Consider the following 17,436-nt stretch of genomic DNA (forward strand, 5'->3'; position numbering starts at 1 on the left):
CGGATAGTGTACTAAGCAACCTTGCTTTCATAACGATTACTACTACTTAAAGTTGTTCAACGAACCCAGCGTAGTTCTTATTAACACAGACAGACGGGGAGCTGACTCCATTACCGAGGAAAGAATCGTCTTTGCTAGCAAAGAATACAAGATCGGTGTCCTTACCCTTAGCACGGGATATCGTCGTCCTTTCCTATTCGGTCCTAGAGGGTCGGCCTTTAGGTTCGAATATCATAATACCCCGCCCTATTATAACAGCAGATGTCCCCCACCTTGTACCAGCTACAGTACGCCTCCATTTCAATTGTAAAAGCAACGCATCGTTTTGCTCCAAACTCAATTTTTTTTTTTGCATTGCAAGCACTCATGCCGATCTTCAACGAACGTGAATTTCCTTTACTCCCCTCTGAGGAGCAAAGGCAGAGGCTCCTCCTTATGCGTGAAGCTGCAGCGGTATCACCCTCGAGAAAACAAAACTTGCATGCGACAATCAACGACTTACCTGACGAGCTTGTTGTCGAGATACTGGGGTACTTGTCAGATGCGGAAACCTCCAAGAAAAAGATCTTAAATGCTCTAAGTTTGGCATGCACGAGCCGTCGTTTTTACCGAATTGCAATTGCAGAGGCTTATGCGTTGTTCGACCCACGCGACTGCAATGCCTACCTGTTCCTCCGCACCATGATATCAAACCCGCAACTGGCGGCGCTCGTACAGCACGTGAAGAGAGTCACCCGAAGTGACTATTCTAATCCACGATATAAACCAACAGCGCAGGATAAGAGAGTGATCAAAAAGGCTGTGCAGGCTCTCGGAATCCGCTATTGGAAAAGATGGGTAGACAGATGCAATAACGACGTTTTAAGTTACGAAGTGCTGACGGGCATAATCTTACTATATTTACCGAATCTTCAAACTATCAGTTATATCGGTTGTGATCGGTCCAAGTGGGTCGCGAACGCTCCCGACTGGTCGTTCATGATGAACGAAGCACTTCGCTGCGAGAACGGGAAGATCCATGGCTTTGAAAATCTACACACAATCACGGTCCATGCACTTGACTTGCAATTATTTGATCTTGCGCCTTTGTTCAGGTTCCAATCATTGCGCGTCCTACGATTGATAGAAATCTCGGAGTTCCACAGTTTCAGTCAAGGAATGGACAATGCTAAGCGGCTTCGAGGAATGATAGACAGAAGGGAAAACAATATCGAAACACTTTCTCTAAACAGATGTTTTTACACTCAAGACTGTTTGGGATTACTAGTCTCCAGTTCACGGCGTTTGAAGGCTTTTGAATACGCCATATCTGTGGCTATGTTACCGTGGTTCAATGGATCGCGTGTAGCTATTCTTCGCAAGCTAGTCAAGATTCTGCGGCCTCATCAGACATCACTAGAAACCCTTACAATTTACTGCGAGACGGAGATAGAAAGGAAAAGGCTTGATCCACTCTACAACCACAGCGGCCTGACAGAGTTTACGTCGTTGAAAGCACTCAGTTGCCCTTTGGGTACACTGGTAGCGGAATACGGTAAAGAGTTTGCAAGCGTACTACCGTCTTCACTGGAGACGTTTCAAACGCGTATCCGACATGACAGAGACGACCGCAAACACCTTCATTCATTAAAACACCTGTTGGCTGGCCGTGCGACTCATATATCTAAACTGCGCGAGGTTCGGGTGTTTTTAATATCCGCTGATGATAAACTTCGAAAAACACGCCTTTGGAAGCACCTCACTGAACTTGCTCGTGAAGCTGGGATTAGGTTCGATTATGAAATACTAGAGGATTACTCCTGGTATGGAGATTCAGACGATGAGGACATGTGGAGTTCCTCCGACGAGTTGGACATAGACAGCGAAGAGTCCAACGATGAGTCGGACGATGATAGTGAAGAGGATGATTACGGCAGTGACGAGTTTAAAGACTATGAAAATTTTGGTGGAATTGACGGGTATGGTCAGGCTGAGTATGGTCAGGATGATGGATAGGTTCCGTATGGTGCAGAGGATGAATGTAATGTGTTTGACCTACTTGACTATAGAATACCCAACATTCATTTACTAGCACACAACGCTTCAGTGCATCAATATAGTACGTCAAATGCATTTAAAAAAACAGTATCCTATTACCCTCAGCCAATATCCCTGCACATCCAATCGTAGATGCCTCAATGTAATACAACCGCATATCCCCAGTTCCCAGCCGACTTGCTGTATCCCACGCACGCCACGGTTACAAAGTTGATTTGAGTTTCAAGAATATGAAGATGCCTTAAATTATCGAAATCCTTTTCATGTAGATATACCTGCCAAGTTTCACCACGAACCTTGTGAAACGGATTCTGCAACCGGGTATTATCATTCAACTCGAGTATGGAAGGACTGAAGAACTCCAGCTTATGGGCAGCCGAACGAACACAAGCCGAAGGTACTGAAAAAGGTTGTTGAATTCAAATGGACAAATAGGTGCTTACATGCAAACAATGCCATTCTATATCCTACCCTTGTATATATAATGCCAGCGACACACCACCGCACATCCTATAATATCGCAATAGCAATGGTTCACAACCTTCTTCACATGTGCCAGCTGTTCGAAAAAGAAGAGCCAACATAACCTTACCGGCTTTTTTCCCTCATGTACCCCTCTCCCTCGTCTCGGCCGACAACTCGCCTCGGAGCGCTAGCACTTCAGGCCCCCACTACGCCCATGTAATGTGCTCGCCACAACCCGTGCCTCATACGTGCCGATTGCAACATGCATGCGCGCACGCAGCCAGAGAAAGGTGGTGGAGGTGGAGCCGGAGGGGGGAGGGATCGTCTGAGACGGGTCGGGGCGCCAATGAGGTGGGGGGACGGGGAGTTACGAGGGGCCCAGGAACAAAGAGGGTAAAGCCGGGCATTTTGGGCAAGTACGCGGCCCGTAGAATCGGCAATGCTCCAAGCGGGTGGTTTTATATCTAAAGGCGTCACAACTTAGCCATATAAATATTAAAAAAAGAAAATCCCTTCTCGAATAAACCTCCTCGCTTTGCGAATCAAACACTCACTTATACGAAGCCAAAAAAGGGGAAAGAAAGAAACTTAAGCAAAAAAAAAATGGCAACCATCAAACTCATCAAACCGGACCCATCCTACACGGTGCCCCTCCTCATCAACGGCCAGGAAGTAACCACCAGCACAACCTTCTCCGTCATCTCGCCCTCCTCGCACAAAGAACTATGGCGCGCCTCCTCGGTCTCCCCCGCGGACGTCACCTCAGCCGTGGCCGCCGCCAAAGCCGCCTTCCCAGCATGGTCTAAAATGAAGCACTCAGCCAAGCGCAACATCTTCCTCAAGGCCGCCACCGTGATCGAGGCGCGCGCCGACGAATTCGCAGACTACATGAAGCTCGAGACGGGCGCGGCGGACATGTTTGCCGATGGGTTCAACGTGCCCAAGATGGCCGATATGCTGCGGGATGTGGCGGGACGGCTGAGTGGGGTCATGGGACATATTCCGAGCTGCGAGGAGGAGGGGACGAGCGCGTTGATTGTGAAGGAGCCGTTTGGCGTGGTGTTGGGGATTGCGCCTTGGTATGTTGTAATCTTTTTTTTCAACTCCCCTTCTACATTTTTTTTGAAAATGATTAAAAGAGAAATCACTGGGGAGTTTGATGGTTTGATAACTGAGATTAACTTCTTTTGCACAGGAATGCGCCCTACGTTCTTGGTATGCGCTCTATTCTCTACCCCCTCGCGGCAGGCAACACGTGCATTCTCAAGGGAAGCGAGCTCTGCCCCCGCACATGGTGGGCTATCGGTAGCGCACTGAGTGAAGCTGGGCTTCCGGCGGGTGCGCTGAACGTGCTGTTCCATCGACCCGAGGATGCGGCGAAAATTACTACTGCGTTGATTGAGGAGCCGGCTATTAAGAAGATCAACTTTACCGGGTCTACGGCTGTTGGGCGTATTATTGCGTCAACAGCGGGTAAGAATCTCAAGCCTGTGCTGCTGGAGCTGGGGGGCAAGGCTAGCGCTATTGTGCTGGATGATGCCAATCTGCAGACGGCAGCGGTGCAGTGTGCGCTGGGTGCTTTCTTGCATTCAGGCCAGATTTGCATGAGTTCTGAGCGCATCTTGGTGCACAAGGATATCAAGCCACAGTTTATCGAGGCGTTCAAGGGCGCGGTAGAGGGCATCTTTGGTGGCGATAAGCCCGCGCCCGTTCTCGTAGCCGCACCGGGTGTGGAGAAGAACAAGAAGCTGATTGCCGATGCGGTCAAGAAGGGAGCAAAGGTCGTGCAGGGCGACTACGAAAAGGACGAGAAGCACCCCGAGACAAACGAGACGTCAGCCACACGCATGCGTCCTGTCATCGTCGACGGCGTGAACAAGAACATGGAGCTTTTCCATACCGAGTCGTTTGGTCCCTCAGTGTCCGTTATTGAGATTTCGAGCGATGAAGAGGCTATTGAGATTGCTAATGATACCGACTATGGCCTTTCCGGGGCTGTCTTTACCGAGAACCTTGGTCGAGGATTGAGAATTGCAAAGCAGATTGAGAGCGGGTAAGTAGCACAGCTTGTGGTGACCAAGGTGCAGTCGAGACGCACGTGCTGACATTGACACAGAGCCATTCACATCAACTCCATGACAGTGCACGACGAGTGGACTCTGCCTCACGGCGGTGCAAAGGCAAGTGGATTTGGTCGCTTCAATGGCCACTGGGGTATCGAGGAGTTTTTGCGCCTCAAGACCATTACCTACAAAGACTAGGTAGGTTCCATGTCAGGGTGTGATTACTCGAAAAGCATATCATGGACTATATACTAGTTATGAAAAAGGAATAAGATAAGAAAAATATTCATTAGCGGATGAACAAGACTGGATATTGCTGTCATGACTGAAGTTCCGTGACGTCCGTGGACCATTACTCGGAATATGCTACGACGGAATGACCACGTCGAGCCTTTGTGATCGCCGTGCATGACATAATGCCTGCTGGGTCCCCATTCTAATAGGTTCTTCGAGAAGACGATGCTTATCATTATATTATCGAGAACGTAAGCACTTTTGCGGGGTTAGTTGTTAGAGTTGCAGCAATAATCCCCGACAAAAAAAAGCTCCATGAATGGCCTTGTTTCATGTACCTGATGTTTGGTAGGCAGAGGTGGGCGTTAGCCGGATCCAATCATCCAGAGGCTTTGGCCAGCTCCGGTGGTCGTGGCTGACTGTGGCATGCATGTCTTACGATCTGGTGCAGAGTGGCGTGGGGACTAGGTTGGCCTCTCTGCACGTGGCTGCTTTTGCTTTGCTACAATCACTATGCCGGCCAAGCAGAGGAGGGTCGGAGCTTATTAGCTGCCCTCGGTATTTTCCAGAAAGTTCGCGTTTGATTGTTTCCATCAGAGTGTCGCGTGTGCCAAAAGGGCCCGAGCATTTGTTTATGAGGGGGCTGGGAAGGAAGACTACTAGTCGAACATTGCGGTAGGCATGTATGATGGCCAGTAGGCCGACCAGGGTCTGGCCTAGAGAAGCTTCCACCCGTCAATCGGACTCTGACGCTTCGTGTCAGGTAGACTGGTGATTGGCTTTGACCGGTGAGGGTAATCGCCCCTTTTGTCGGTGCCGTGGCGTTGTTTTGCTCTACGACGCGTCTGCTATTCGCTACACCTGAGGTAGCACGGATGTGTGAGCTGGTACTAACGAGGCCCGGGATTCGCTACACGGGAGATGCGGGCACACTCAGGCCCAGGCGAGTGGTAGCAGAGTCGTCTTACTACCTACACTGCCCATGTAAGGCACCCACCAACCGTGTTGTATGGCGAGGGCTGTGTGATGAGCACGTGCCAAGTGTGTAATGGCAGCAAATACGCGTCTCGAGAAGGATATTTGGCCTGTAGTACTACACCTAGGCGCCCGGCCTTTTGAGGAGCCGGGACGATCGACAGGACATGTAGCTGTCAGAGAAGAGGCAAAAAGAGAAGGCGAAGAGAGCTCGAGACGGAACTACTGCACGCCCGGGGCCCTGGCGAACAGGTAGGTTCGAGAGCAGCATGCCGTGTGCCGAAGCAAAAAGACGGTATGACAGTCTGGGAGTACCTGGGCGTCGGCAGTAAAGTTTTCTGACCGCAGGCGTATGGTTGGACAGATGTAGGTCCACTTTACCAGGCACTTTGGTAGCAGCAACGGCCGTGCCCTTCCCGCGTCATGGGCAGGCAGAGCTTGGAAGCATGCGGCTTGCCAGGGCGGGCCGGAGACAAGGACGATGTTGGTAGTCAGGCCAGCGGACTAGGGCCTGTGTGGTGCATTGCGTGCAGGGCGAGTGGAGCCAGGTGTGCGCTGGACGACGTGGGCTTGTCTGCTTGCGGCTTGGGAGGTGCATGCTAAATAAAGCCAGGCGCACACTTGCGCGAGGGGGAGCGCCGGGGCTCCGCCAACGGTAGGTAGACTACTCGACCTGCACCGCGCCCCTCTCTGCTGCCTTCGTCCTGTCCCTCCAGGCCGGACGGGTTCTCTTGTTCGTGCAATTTCCCTCGCTTTGCGCTGCGTTGCTTCTGTCTTGACCCGTCCACCTGCTTGCGAGGGCTGCCGACCTTCTTTTCCAGCGCGACTTACTACTGCCATCACTTAATACACACATATAACATACGTACAATATAAATATACAGCGCCAGACCGAAAGAGAAGAGCGCGTATACACAAACAGCCTCGCACGCGTAAACAACAACAATGGCGTCGGACCAATCCCAGGCACTGTCGAAAAAGGTGTCGATATTCCGACGCTTCTCCAGACGAGACCGAGGCGATACCCCTCCCTCGCCTTTTCTCATGAACCAAGGCATCCGCCCGCCCGTCCAACGAGCACCACGAAGACTACAGCGTAACCGCTCCTACGCACCAGCTCCTGTCGGCCTCCTCACACCACCACCATCTCCACCAGAAAAAAGCTCCTTCGACTCTAGCGAGTCATCCACACGTTACCGTCAGCCTGCTCGCAACCACCTCACCACCCCTCCACATTCGCCAGGCTCGCGGGAACGCGTCGTGCCCAACGCTCTACTCACCAAGCCCTTTCCCGGAAACCCCCAAATCACATCATGGAACATCTTCCTCCCCCCTTCGCAAATATACTCGCTCTATCTTGGCCACGCCCCACAGGAAATGGAGGATAAGTGGTTCATCTACAGCGAGGGGCCAGACCAGGCTGGCAAGCTCAAAGTCCACTTTCACCGGAGCTGGACGGGCACCAAAGTCGCTGAGCTGTTCGTCGTCATGGACACAAAAGGTGAGAGTGCAGGTAAGATTGTCGGCATCAAGTGGAACGGCGGCGAAGACATGAACTGGATGAGCGAGGAAGAAGCCAAGTACATGATCCGCACCGCCTGTCGATGGCAATTGAATGTCCATCTAGAAGACTGAGAGAGTGAGAGCGACTTTGAGACGACCTGACGAATTTGTTGTTACCAGGCCGACGTTTTAATGATTGGTGTTAGCGATGCCCAACATGTTAATATGGCTTGCTGCGATTTTCCAAAGAGGCTCTTTGGCCCTCGTACTACGAAGTATGACCTTTTCCGAATATACGATTTATGAATGCGTGATCTGCTGCCTTCTTTTGCTTCCTGATAACAAGTATAAGAATGATTAACCACGTGGCTTTTCTTTTCGAATGCACTATCTTCAGATACCGAATTTTGCTGACTTTTTTTGCATTTGTTGTTTCGTTGAGCGCATCAACGTGACTGTGCTTACCTTTAGGCTTGCACCATGGAAGCATTGTTGTACCGCGCTGCTGCCATGCATGCATCCATCTCAGGTGACTTTAGGGGGGTGCGAGTTTGCCCCAGATCGTCGCATCCATGGTCGCCTGCCCCCGTATAGCGACCCAAAAGGGCTGCGCATGGTGACGGCCTGGATTGCTGCGGCGCCGTGGGGGCTGGCAGCCACACCAACTGCACGTCTGCACGCCCCGGCCAGTAGAGGATTCCTTCGCCTCTTGTCATTTCGATTTTGCTGCTCCTCACCCCCATTTCTCCCCCCCGCACAGCCCATGACATCGCCGAGTAACCCACGACGTATCCAGACAATTCGGCCCGAAAATGCATACTACCGACTTTGTACCTGCGTCTGACAGCTCCTTGCCCCAACCCCAACGCCTTCCTGTCAACCCAAGACGGCACAAGGTCGCGCCCGACCAGAGAAAACGTGTCGTGAGGGCGTAAGTAGCATTCCAACATGAGCCGCCGTGGTAGAGGTTTGTTCCCAAGTGACGCCCGTCTGGCCGTTGAAACGTCTGGAAGAGCAAGATTTAGCAAGACGCGCAGCACCGCCACCACCACCACCACCATCGCTACAAAGAAAGCACTCCTTCACCGGACCAGAACTAACATCCACTGCACAGATGCAATGCCTGTAATGTGCGCCGTGTCAGATGCTCGGGCGAGCAGCCTTGCCAGCGATGCCATAAAACTTCGCGGGAATGCGAGTATCCAGCGCCCGAGTCAGACAAACTCTCGCTCAAAGACGAGCTAGAGCGGCTGCGAAGAAGATGCGCAGCACTCGAGGCCGGCTTTCAATCAGCAGCCCCAGAAGATGCAGCAGATCTCATTGCCCAACTCGACCATGGCCCATCTGCATCACGCCAGAGTGGCCCTACCTTTCAATCCGTGTCCATGGATCTGGACCAGCCTGATGCTAATGATGGCCGCCTGCTCGTAGACCCTTGTGGCACTCAGAGATACCTGGGCGAGACTTCTGGGGCGACTTTTCTCGATTATCTCAAACAGTTCATGCTTACCCTAGTCCCTTTGACCTTCCAGCCGGAATCGGCAGACGGGTCTTCTTTTGTTGCGTCTATAGGTCGTTACCAGACGTACGACTCGAGACCGATCCCAAACCCCAATGTGGACCCCTTGTGGTTGCCTGATTGGGCAGACATGAGCATGATGCTAGCAGAACTGCGCTTCTATGTCCAAGACGGCAAGGACGGATTCTTGTGTGGTGGCATTTACTGTAAGTCATTGGGTGCAATAGCCAACACAAACCCACTGATGTATTCCTCTAGGGTGGGGCGACCTCAACAATCCTCCCACGCACGCAGCCAGCTCTGTCTCGTTGACTTCGATGACCACAGATGACACGCACAGATACCTAGCCTTCTACCACGTGTGCTTTGCTTTGGCTGTATCAATCGGCCACCCTCTGTTCCGAAAATCAGATCAACATGCCGGCGAAGCCTACTTTAAGCGCGCACGCAAGCTTCTGGGTAACCCTCTGGACACTGTGCGCTTTACCCTGAGTGATGTGCCAGTGCTAACTCTTATGGGCTTCTACTTGATTGAACTCAACCGTAGAGATGCGGCTTACGTATATGTCAGTAATTCCCTTGCGAGCAGCGCGTACAAAATGCATACTTACTTGGGACTACCCGTCCAGGTCAGCCTGGCGGTCCACATTGCCATGATTCATGGCGCATTCAGGTCTTGCAAAGACGAACAAAACAAGCGCATCTTTTGGACATTGTACATCCTGGACCGATGGCTCGCTGTGCTTATGGGACGCCCGCCGACCATAGCCGACGAAGCGATTCGGATTCCCCTTCCATGTGACGAAGGGTAGGTATCTTGGGTTCAAAGTATCTTGCAATGAAATTAGCTGCTGAAACGCTTAGTTCAATGCCACCGTCTGTAGGCCTCCGTGCACACGTCGAACTATCCCGCATCGCTGGGTACATTGTCTGCGAGACGTTCAAGATTGCTCCCCGTAACTTCAGGCCTGGCTATTCGGTCGCGAACATAGACAAGGCCCTCAAGATGCTTGAACAGTGGAATTCAGAACTTCCGTCAGTGCTCGCGAGCGGAGAAGGCGCTGATCCTGCCGTTCTGTGTCTGCATATGGCGTCCAATCAGCTCATTGTGCTAACGACACGCCCAATCTTGCTAGCAGCCGTCAAACAAGCTGTAGCCGAACGATACATTAATGGCCAATGGTCGTTGCAAAATCATGTACATGGGAAGCATATCCACACTTGTATAGAGGCAGCTCATCAAAATATTTTATTGGCCCAGCGATTATGTGGGGTGAGAAAGTTGCTCCAGGCTGGCTTACATTTTGTCTTCAATGCTGGCCTCGTCCTGCTACTTGAACAAATACTCAAACACTCTGGTGGCCATAAGACGCCGACTCCCAATTTACGCACGCCTGAGATTGACTTCACGATCCGCACATTTGAGAATGAGTCAAGAACGGGGACAAACTATCCTCGAGATTGTTTCAAGGTTCTCCAAGATCTCAAAGCCTTGGTGGATCGGTACCTGTCCCACGACCAGGGAAGGTTGGAGCTGGGAAGTTATTCTCGTGACGCCTCCAACATTCCCCGTGCGCCTCGTGCGGCACCACAAGACGCTGAAATGCAGGGCACCACACCGGGTCTTGGTGAAAGCAACGGCTTGTACCAAGAGATGAGGACGTGGATGCAAAACGACGGGCTACAAATGCATCACAGCCTACCCTTGTGAGTGGTGGGCCGCGGAGATGCCTTCCTAGCCAATGTCTCGTCGAAGCACCGGCTCGCTTGTGGCTGATGGGGATTTTTTTCCCCACGAGCCGCAGCATGGCCAGCCTATAATGTGGTTGGCGTGAGTCACTGTGCAGAGGCTCTTTGACAGTCTGCAGCTTGCAGCTGGGAGCTGGGAGAGTCGTGGTAGCCAGCTGAAAGGCGACCAGGGTCCTGCTGATGTAATCCCGGCCAAGCACGACACCACACCAAAATCCCTGTTCGGGAAGGAGGAGAGAAAGAGGCACGGTCACGAGCCATTACCCTTGCTGCCATGGATGCTGCAATCGATATTCACTCTACACCCCCAGACTATCTTATACGCGCATGCCGGACGACCGCCCCTTGGATTTGCTCGGAGAACCCTGCAAGAGAATCTGATCTGGCTAGGCATCTGTAACCCAGCCATTGAGGATAAGCGTGCATTAGCAGACAGGCCACTTGCCAGGTCTAACGCCCTGATTGGCTAGCCAGGGTGTTTTTTCCCCGGCTCGATCGGGAGCCTATTGCATGCCAAGGCTTTATCACATCGCCAGCATCGGCCAAGTTGCTCCACGGACTATTATACAAAAACGTCACCCGGAACGTGAGATGTGGACGAGGTTCACCATGACAGTCAAAGTGACTCAGGTATTTTGCGCTTGGCCGCTTTCACTGTGGAGCCTGCCTAAGCCATGGCCTATTTACAGGGGAGTGAGGGTGAGCCCTTGATCCCCTGTGGTACTCGTACTCGCAACTTCAAGTCTGCTGCTGTAGCAGCCACAAACTTGGTCGAGTCGTCGACAATGCCAACCGGCCATCAGCCTGCTTGCGTTCCCGGCGAGCCTACGTCTAAGCATGTCAATAGAAAAATCGATATCGCTCTCCTGCCCTTTCTGTCACTGTTGTATCTCCTGAACGGCCTCGATCGATCTAACGTGGGGAACGCGGAGACTCAGGGTATATCAGGATCTCGCATTGCTGATCACAGCGGCTAACCGTACACTACCCATAGGCTTTACGACAGACATCGGTACTACCTCGGATGATCTCAATCTTGCGGTCTCGCTTTTCTTCATCACCTTTGTCCTGCTACAGCCCCCATCGGCTGCAGTGGGGAGATGGCTTGGTGCAAAGCATTGGATCACCATCATCATGGCAAGCCCCACCACTTGTTCTTACATTATATGGCTGGTATTCTGACTCGTGTCTTAGATTGGATGGGGAGTCTTTACAGTAGCACACGCCTTCGTTCGTGACCGGAGAGCATTTATTGCTGTTCGGCTCCTGATTGGAGCATTTGAAAGCGGCTTCTATCCCACTGCTATCGCGTACCTCTCAAGCTTCTACTGCCGTTACGACCTCGCAGTCCGTATCGGTTTGTTCTATGGGCAGTACGCAATAGCTGGCGCCTTCTCGGGATCAATTTGTAGGTAGCCAGTATAATGGATAGTAGCAATGCTCAAACTGATGAATTTGTGATCAGCATACGGTATTTTCCACATTAATGGCACTACATTGAAGAATTGGCAATGCCTGTTCATTATCGAGGGAGGGATAACCATAGTCGTTGCATTGATTGCTTGGTTTTGGCTGCCCCGAGGGCCAGGATCAGCGTGGTTTCTTACAGACGAAGAGCAAATATTTGTTACGCAACGGATCATCAAGGACAATGCTCCGTTCGTTGCTCATGAATACAGCAATGATAGTATACGGAAGAAACGCCTTACGAGACGGGACGTTGCGGAAACAGCCAAGGACTGGAAGCTCTGGTTCATCCTGGTATTCAACATCTGTGCAAGCGTGCCAAGCCAAGCATTCTCCGTCTTCATGCCCATGGTTGTTCAAGGCTTGGGATACTCATCAATCAAGGCAAACCTGGTAACCAAGTCTATTTTCTCGAATTGATTCATGCAGAAAGTAGCTAACTCGATTTGCCATAGATGTCTGTACCTCCTTTCGTGTGTGGTGCTGTAGGGCTCTATCTGTTTGCCCTCAGCTCAGATCATCGGTATATACTCCCCAGTCAAGTATCATGAGCTTTGCTAATTATACCGTCAGGAAAGAGCGAGGCTATCATATTATCACGGGAATATGCATCGCGCTAGTAGGTCTTATCGTAACTGTGGCTACGCAGTCCCACAGCATTCAGTATATAGGTTTATGCATCCTACTGTTTGGTAGCTACGTCTCAGCCCCTCTTACAGTAGCCTGGCTGAGTGGGAATAATCCTGGTACGTCAAGAACAGCCCCACTTGGCCGATCGCCGTGGCTACATTGAAGATTGCTAATGCTAATTGATCCCTTTTAGAGCCAGGTAAACGCTCCCTTGTCCTAGGGGTAAACGGGTTCGGCAACCTTGCAGGCGTAATTGGCAGTCAGCTGTACAAGAAGAAACATGCACCGAGATACCTCACGCCCTTTTACGCTACATTGGGGTTCGTAGCAGCGGCGCTTGCTGGCTACACAGCCTACAGGTATACCCTCAAGGCAATCAATGCAAAGAAGCTGGCAATGACAAATTCGATGAGCACAGAAGATGTAGAGGCAGAGCGCCTAGATCGGACTAGATATGCTGACGCAAAGTGGACATTCTTGTATGGGCTGTGAGGCATTGGCCGTCTGGCGCATGTCCTATAGAGGGTTCATTCTAATTTTGTGAAAGTCTTTCCCAAGACATGGAGCTCGAATACACAACATCTAAGATAGAAGAATAGTTGTTTGATGTGTTTAAACGTGCTACCTTGCAGTGCACTGGACCCTCGCTCATTGAGAAGCCTCGGCCCACGGCGTTAAAACCGGAGATACTAACAGTGGGGTACAATGCCAATGTCACGCATCACCGTCCTACCAGTTACACGGCGGAAGTTAGCTCATCTTCCCTCCAAAGCGTCCTATTTTCGGCCCCGCAAACTCAATCGGCATGTTCCGATTCACTTCACTTGTCCCAAATCCATTCTTATCACGATCTACACCTCCACCACAGTCCTCTGACCCACCATCGCCACCATTACCACTCATGGCCGAGGACGCACCCTCGTCGGCCCCAGCCTTCCCTTTCCTCCGCCTCCCATTAGAGCTCCGTGAGCAAATCTATTCCTACTACTTTCATCCCGGCGATCATCTTGTGCGAAGCACAGCGCTTGAAGCAAAGGGTTTCTTTGGGGGCGTCTACCACTGGGACTTCGACGTCTTCTATGTAAACAAGCAGATACACCGGGAGAGCAAGCGCGTGTGGAGACGAGAAAATATCTTTGTCAAGATCGCGACGCCATGGCCGAGTGCGGGTATGTATCGTGTTTATATTTTGGCTACGGAGGGGGTGCCCGAGCAGCTCCATCGGTATGGCGGTATTAGCTTGTCTGGTAGTCATCGTGAGCTCTTCTCCTCCTCCATGTCTCTCTGCCTTTCAACTATCCCTTTCGAGAAAAAAAAACAGTGCTTCATGAGGAAATTGTGGGAATTCAAGGCTGATTATTGCTGTTTTGAGTATCTCTAGTCAATCATATCTCTTCAGAGGGCTTGGTGCCGATTGTGTGTGCAGATGCGCAAGCGAATGCGTTTTCGGGGCATCACGCAGTGGTGCAGATCGATTCGCCGATGCAGATTGTAACGCCGGAACACATGGTTGTCATGTTGGCGGATGATCTGCCACTGTTCACTCGGACGTGGTATTACAGTGCGTTGTCGTATCCGACGCTGAACGAGCGGCTGAACACTACGTTCATGCTGCGGAATCCAGCGAAAACAGACGACAACCGCGATGAGGATAGCGAAGAGCAAGACCAGGAACAAGACGGGCTTGGAGTCCCCCTCGCCATCCAGCGAAAACTCCTCCATCCATTCGAACACGTAAAGGGCCTCCATGACTCCATCTTCATCGGCTTCTCAAACACCGTCCAGTCGGAACTCGCACGCCTGCAAGCGCGCCCGATCCCCTCCCTCGAGCAAAGCCTCGAATCAGCAACCGACTACTTAGCAGCCGGCGACGCCGCGCTGGCCAAGTCCACGGAGCCCACCGCCCTTGAAGCAATCGAGCTCTACAAAAAAGCCTTTCATGCAATCCACATCCTCGTCCACGGCCGCACCCGCCGCGTCATGGCCGACGTCTTCTTCCAAGACGCAGTCACCAACGGCCGCTACGCAGGCCAAACAGGCGTCACCGTCCGCGTCGTCCTGCGCCTCAAACTCGTCTCTCGATTCCTCGCCGCATACAACCAGCTCGCCCGCTGGGACGACGCTGCCTTCTGGGGCATGCGCAGCGTCACCATCCTCGAAGAATCGCTCAACCCAGATTTCGAAATGTTCCTCGCAGAGGTCCTGGGCGGCTCCGACGTAGGCATGATTTATCTGCGCACCGGCATTGCTTTTTGGCACATGGAGTGCAAGCGTGAGGATTGGATGGGCGAGCTGATTAGCTATGCCGACGATGACCTGGCGGGGAGTCGCCGCTTGTGGGATGCCGCCGTCAGGTTTCTCCGGCATGCGAATAAGGACGAGGCCAGGAGCGAGTTGCTGGCGTATGGGGTCCCGCGGGAGACGGTGGCGCTGTTTGCCGATGTGCAGGCGGCCAAGGAGGATCTCGAGAGTATGGTTGCGAGGGATGGGAGTAGTACGAGTGAAGAGTAAGTAAAGCAGAGATGAATATAATAAGACGGGTTGGGGTGGGCTTGATAGTTGCCCTTGTTTTTATTTGTTTTAACTTGTATGTGAATGGATTGGGTTTTTTATGTGATCATTTACTATTCCAACATAATATATAGTACAATAAAGTTCCCCGCCCCGCGTCATAGTATCTCATGAACGGTCAACTTTTTTCCCTTCATTCCTTTCAGAAGACTGGTATCAAGAGTGGAATACGTATGCGTTCTTCTAGTCTTTTTCGTAGTGGTATCCTTTCATCCTCGTTAAAATTGCCAAACAAAAAAAAGTTTCTTATTTGGTTTGAGTTGGCGGTGCGCCCGCCTGATGACTAGCAGCAGCTTCCTGTGCAGAGGCTGCAGAGGGAACGGTAGCAGATTGCGGTGCGGCACCGCCTAACCAGCCAAACGCACCAGCCTTCATATCCTTGAGTTGTGCTTCCTGCATCTTCTTTTCCTCCTCTGCCATTTCCTTGAGCCACTGCTCGCCGTTTTCGCGAATCTGCTTGTCGAGATGGATGTAGTTTTGCTTGTTGAATTCGCGGTACATGTCAATCATCATCTTGCCCTCGTTCATGCCCTGCGAGACGTTCTGGTCGCCAAGGACCATGCCTTGCTTGGCAGTGTCGAGACCCAGACTCTTCATGAACATGCCACCTGCACTGCCTCTGCTCTTCTTCTTTTGCTCGGCGAGATCGCGCTGGAATTGCTCGCGGAGTTTGGCTTCTCGGCGTGCGTATTCGGTGGGAATGTCTTTGCCTTCCATGGACTTCAGGACAGTGCGGACGTCAATGGGCGTGCCGGTCTGGCTCATCATGGCAAGATACTCGAGGAATGGGATCATGGCGATCAAGCCCTTGTCGTTGGGGTCACCTTTCCATTTGGGCAAGACAATGGCGTTCTCTGGCTGGAGCTTGACGTGCGATGGGTCGGTGTCGATGATGATAACTTTTGATAAGTCGCGATTAAGGTAAGAGAGGTCCTGGGCAGATTAGCAAAATGAAATCGTATTGATCGAAACAGCTGTAGACGTACCTTGATGTACTCGCCCTTCTCGAAGCGCGTGGCCTCACGGAACAGAGGCCACATGACGAGGCGGAAGGGGTCGAGTTTACGGATAATAGGGTCAGCGTCCATAGACTTGACAGAGGTGAAGATTACAAGCTCGTACTGTGAGCTGAGGTAGCGCAGGAAGTAGTCAAGGCCAGGTCGCTTTGCTAATCGGTAGCCGTGCTTGGTAGTCCATTCCGAGTGCAGTAGCAGATCCTCCAAACTTAGGACAAGCGTCAGTTCGGGTGCGCCTCCAGGAATCTTGTCCTTGTCTGGCAGCAATTTTTGAAAGGTAGGCTCGGTGTAGTAGGCCTTTTGTCCATTAATGCGAGCAGCTGCGCGGGCATACATGCGGCCCACTGTCCATCCATTTGGAGCATCGGGATGTGCTGATTCTTCTTCTTCGTTTTCCCAGTTCCTTCCCATGTAGACAGCTCCAGTGGTGCCAAATAGCAGCATTCCAAGGTACGACCAGTTGGCAACCCTATTCCGCCGCCTGTCGGTACTTGTCTCGTATGCAGATTTGGGCAATTCTCCGCCCGCACCTCCCTCACGGCCGCCTGCAGCGCCTGATATTGGGTCTTCGTAACGTTCGTTCGGATCGTTCGGGTCCCTCTTCGCCTTGCCCTGAGCTTCGGCTTGCTCTTCAGCAAATGTTGAGGGGATACCATATCGCAGATCGGGTAGAGGTTTTTGTGTCTGTTGTGATTCGGGACTCTCGGTGGTGGGATCGGTGTTCTCAGCAGCCGATTTGGGCCCTGACATCTCGGCGTGCTCTGCGGCATTGAAATTGTTTCCTGCATCTTGTGATGCACGAGTGGCGCTCTCAGTAGGTCTTGAAGGCTGTGATGGTGTTGTGTTGCTCTCTGGGGACGCTGCGGTATCAAACTCTGGTTGCTCTGAAGAGTTTACCGGGTTCGGCTGTGCCTTGTTTTCTTGGGCAAATTTTATGGGATCCGACGACTTCCAGGTATTGTCTTTTGGCTTTCCAACTTTGGCATATGTGCGATTCAATTGCCAGGTCGAGGCTATCGATACTGTGCGTGGAGCAGCAAGTACAGGCCGCGTGCGCAGCGCCCGGAAGGCACCTCGCGGCAGCATGGCGGGCAGGGGGAGAAACCCAAAGGAAAGCACAAATTAAGAAGAATAAAAGCGCCAGACAAGCAATGCGCCCATAAAACACACAGGCCGAAGAATACACGAGGGCGAGGTGGCGGGCGAA

At 51.9% G+C, this 17,436-nt stretch overlaps 7 protein-coding genes across 7 annotated transcripts; 6 read left to right on the forward strand and 1 right to left on the reverse strand.

The window, feature by feature from the left end:
• Positions 1 to 366: 366 nt before the first annotated feature.
• PSV08DRAFT_215962 (uncharacterized protein) lies at positions 367 to 1,995 on the forward strand (the record flags this gene model as incomplete). Its single annotated transcript, XM_014228932.1, has 1 exon — positions 367 to 1,995. One exon carries the CDS (start codon positions 367 to 369, stop codon positions 1,993 to 1,995), a length of 1,629 nt encoding a protein of 542 aa, XP_014084407.1.
• Positions 1,996 to 3,105: 1,110 nt separating this feature from the next.
• On the forward strand, positions 3,106 to 4,839 carry PSV08DRAFT_359093 (Aldehyde/histidinol dehydrogenase; the record flags this gene model as incomplete). Its single annotated transcript, XM_014228931.1, has 3 exons — positions 3,106 to 3,581; positions 3,698 to 4,555; positions 4,619 to 4,839. 3 exons carry the CDS (start codon positions 3,106 to 3,108, stop codon positions 4,761 to 4,763), a joined length of 1,479 nt encoding a protein of 492 aa, XP_014084406.1. The 3' UTR covers positions 4,764 to 4,839.
• A 1,575-nt stretch (positions 4,840 to 6,414) lies between these two features.
• PSV08DRAFT_359094 (uncharacterized protein) lies at positions 6,415 to 7,678 on the forward strand. Its single transcript, XM_014228930.2, has one exon. The coding sequence runs from the start codon at positions 6,720 to 6,722 to the stop codon at positions 7,407 to 7,409; it is 690 nt and encodes a 229-aa protein (XP_014084405.2). The 5' UTR covers positions 6,415 to 6,719; the 3' UTR covers positions 7,410 to 7,678.
• A 411-nt stretch (positions 7,679 to 8,089) lies between these two features.
• Positions 8,090 to 10,507, forward strand: PSV08DRAFT_171393 (uncharacterized protein; the record flags this gene model as incomplete). Its single annotated transcript, XM_066091854.1, has 5 exons — positions 8,090 to 8,208; positions 8,392 to 9,002; positions 9,055 to 9,362; positions 9,426 to 9,594; positions 9,645 to 10,507. 5 exons carry the CDS (start codon positions 8,090 to 8,092, stop codon positions 10,505 to 10,507), a joined length of 2,070 nt encoding a protein of 689 aa, XP_065949808.1.
• A 633-nt stretch (positions 10,508 to 11,140) lies between these two features.
• PSV08DRAFT_359096 (major facilitator superfamily domain-containing protein) lies at positions 11,141 to 13,258 on the forward strand. The gene is made up of 7 exons (XM_066092979.1): positions 11,141 to 11,484; positions 11,540 to 11,682; positions 11,740 to 11,953; positions 12,011 to 12,405; positions 12,468 to 12,535; positions 12,586 to 12,758; positions 12,836 to 13,258. The coding sequence occupies exons 1-7, from the start codon at positions 11,220 to 11,222 to the stop codon at positions 13,132 to 13,134; spliced, it is 1,557 nt and encodes a 518-aa protein (XP_065949809.1). The 5' UTR covers positions 11,141 to 11,219; the 3' UTR covers positions 13,135 to 13,258.
• Positions 13,259 to 13,389: 131 nt separating this feature from the next.
• On the forward strand, positions 13,390 to 15,249 carry PSV08DRAFT_384388 (uncharacterized protein). The gene is made up of 2 exons (XM_066093433.1): positions 13,390 to 13,898; positions 14,069 to 15,249. Exons 1-2 carry the CDS (start codon positions 13,448 to 13,450, stop codon positions 15,151 to 15,153), a joined length of 1,536 nt encoding a protein of 511 aa, XP_065949810.1. The 5' UTR covers positions 13,390 to 13,447; the 3' UTR covers positions 15,154 to 15,249.
• Positions 15,250 to 15,253: 4 nt separating this feature from the next.
• Positions 15,254 to 17,418, reverse strand: PSV08DRAFT_25236 (NLI interacting factor-like phosphatase-domain-containing protein). The gene is made up of 2 exons (XM_014228926.2): positions 16,200 to 17,418; positions 15,254 to 16,146 (listed from the first exon to the last, which is right to left on the reverse strand). The coding sequence occupies exons 1-2, from the start codon at positions 17,313 to 17,315 to the stop codon at positions 15,460 to 15,462; spliced, it is 1,803 nt and encodes a 600-aa protein (XP_014084401.1). The 5' UTR covers positions 17,316 to 17,418; the 3' UTR covers positions 15,254 to 15,459.
• Between the last annotated feature and the right edge of the window lie 18 nt (positions 17,419 to 17,436).

Source organism: Bipolaris maydis (assembly GCF_028858645.1).
Source record: "Bipolaris maydis strain C4 unplaced genomic scaffold PSV08scaffold_2, whole genome shotgun sequence".
Classification (NCBI taxonomy): Eukaryota; Fungi; Ascomycota; class Dothideomycetes; order Pleosporales; family Pleosporaceae; genus Bipolaris; species Bipolaris maydis.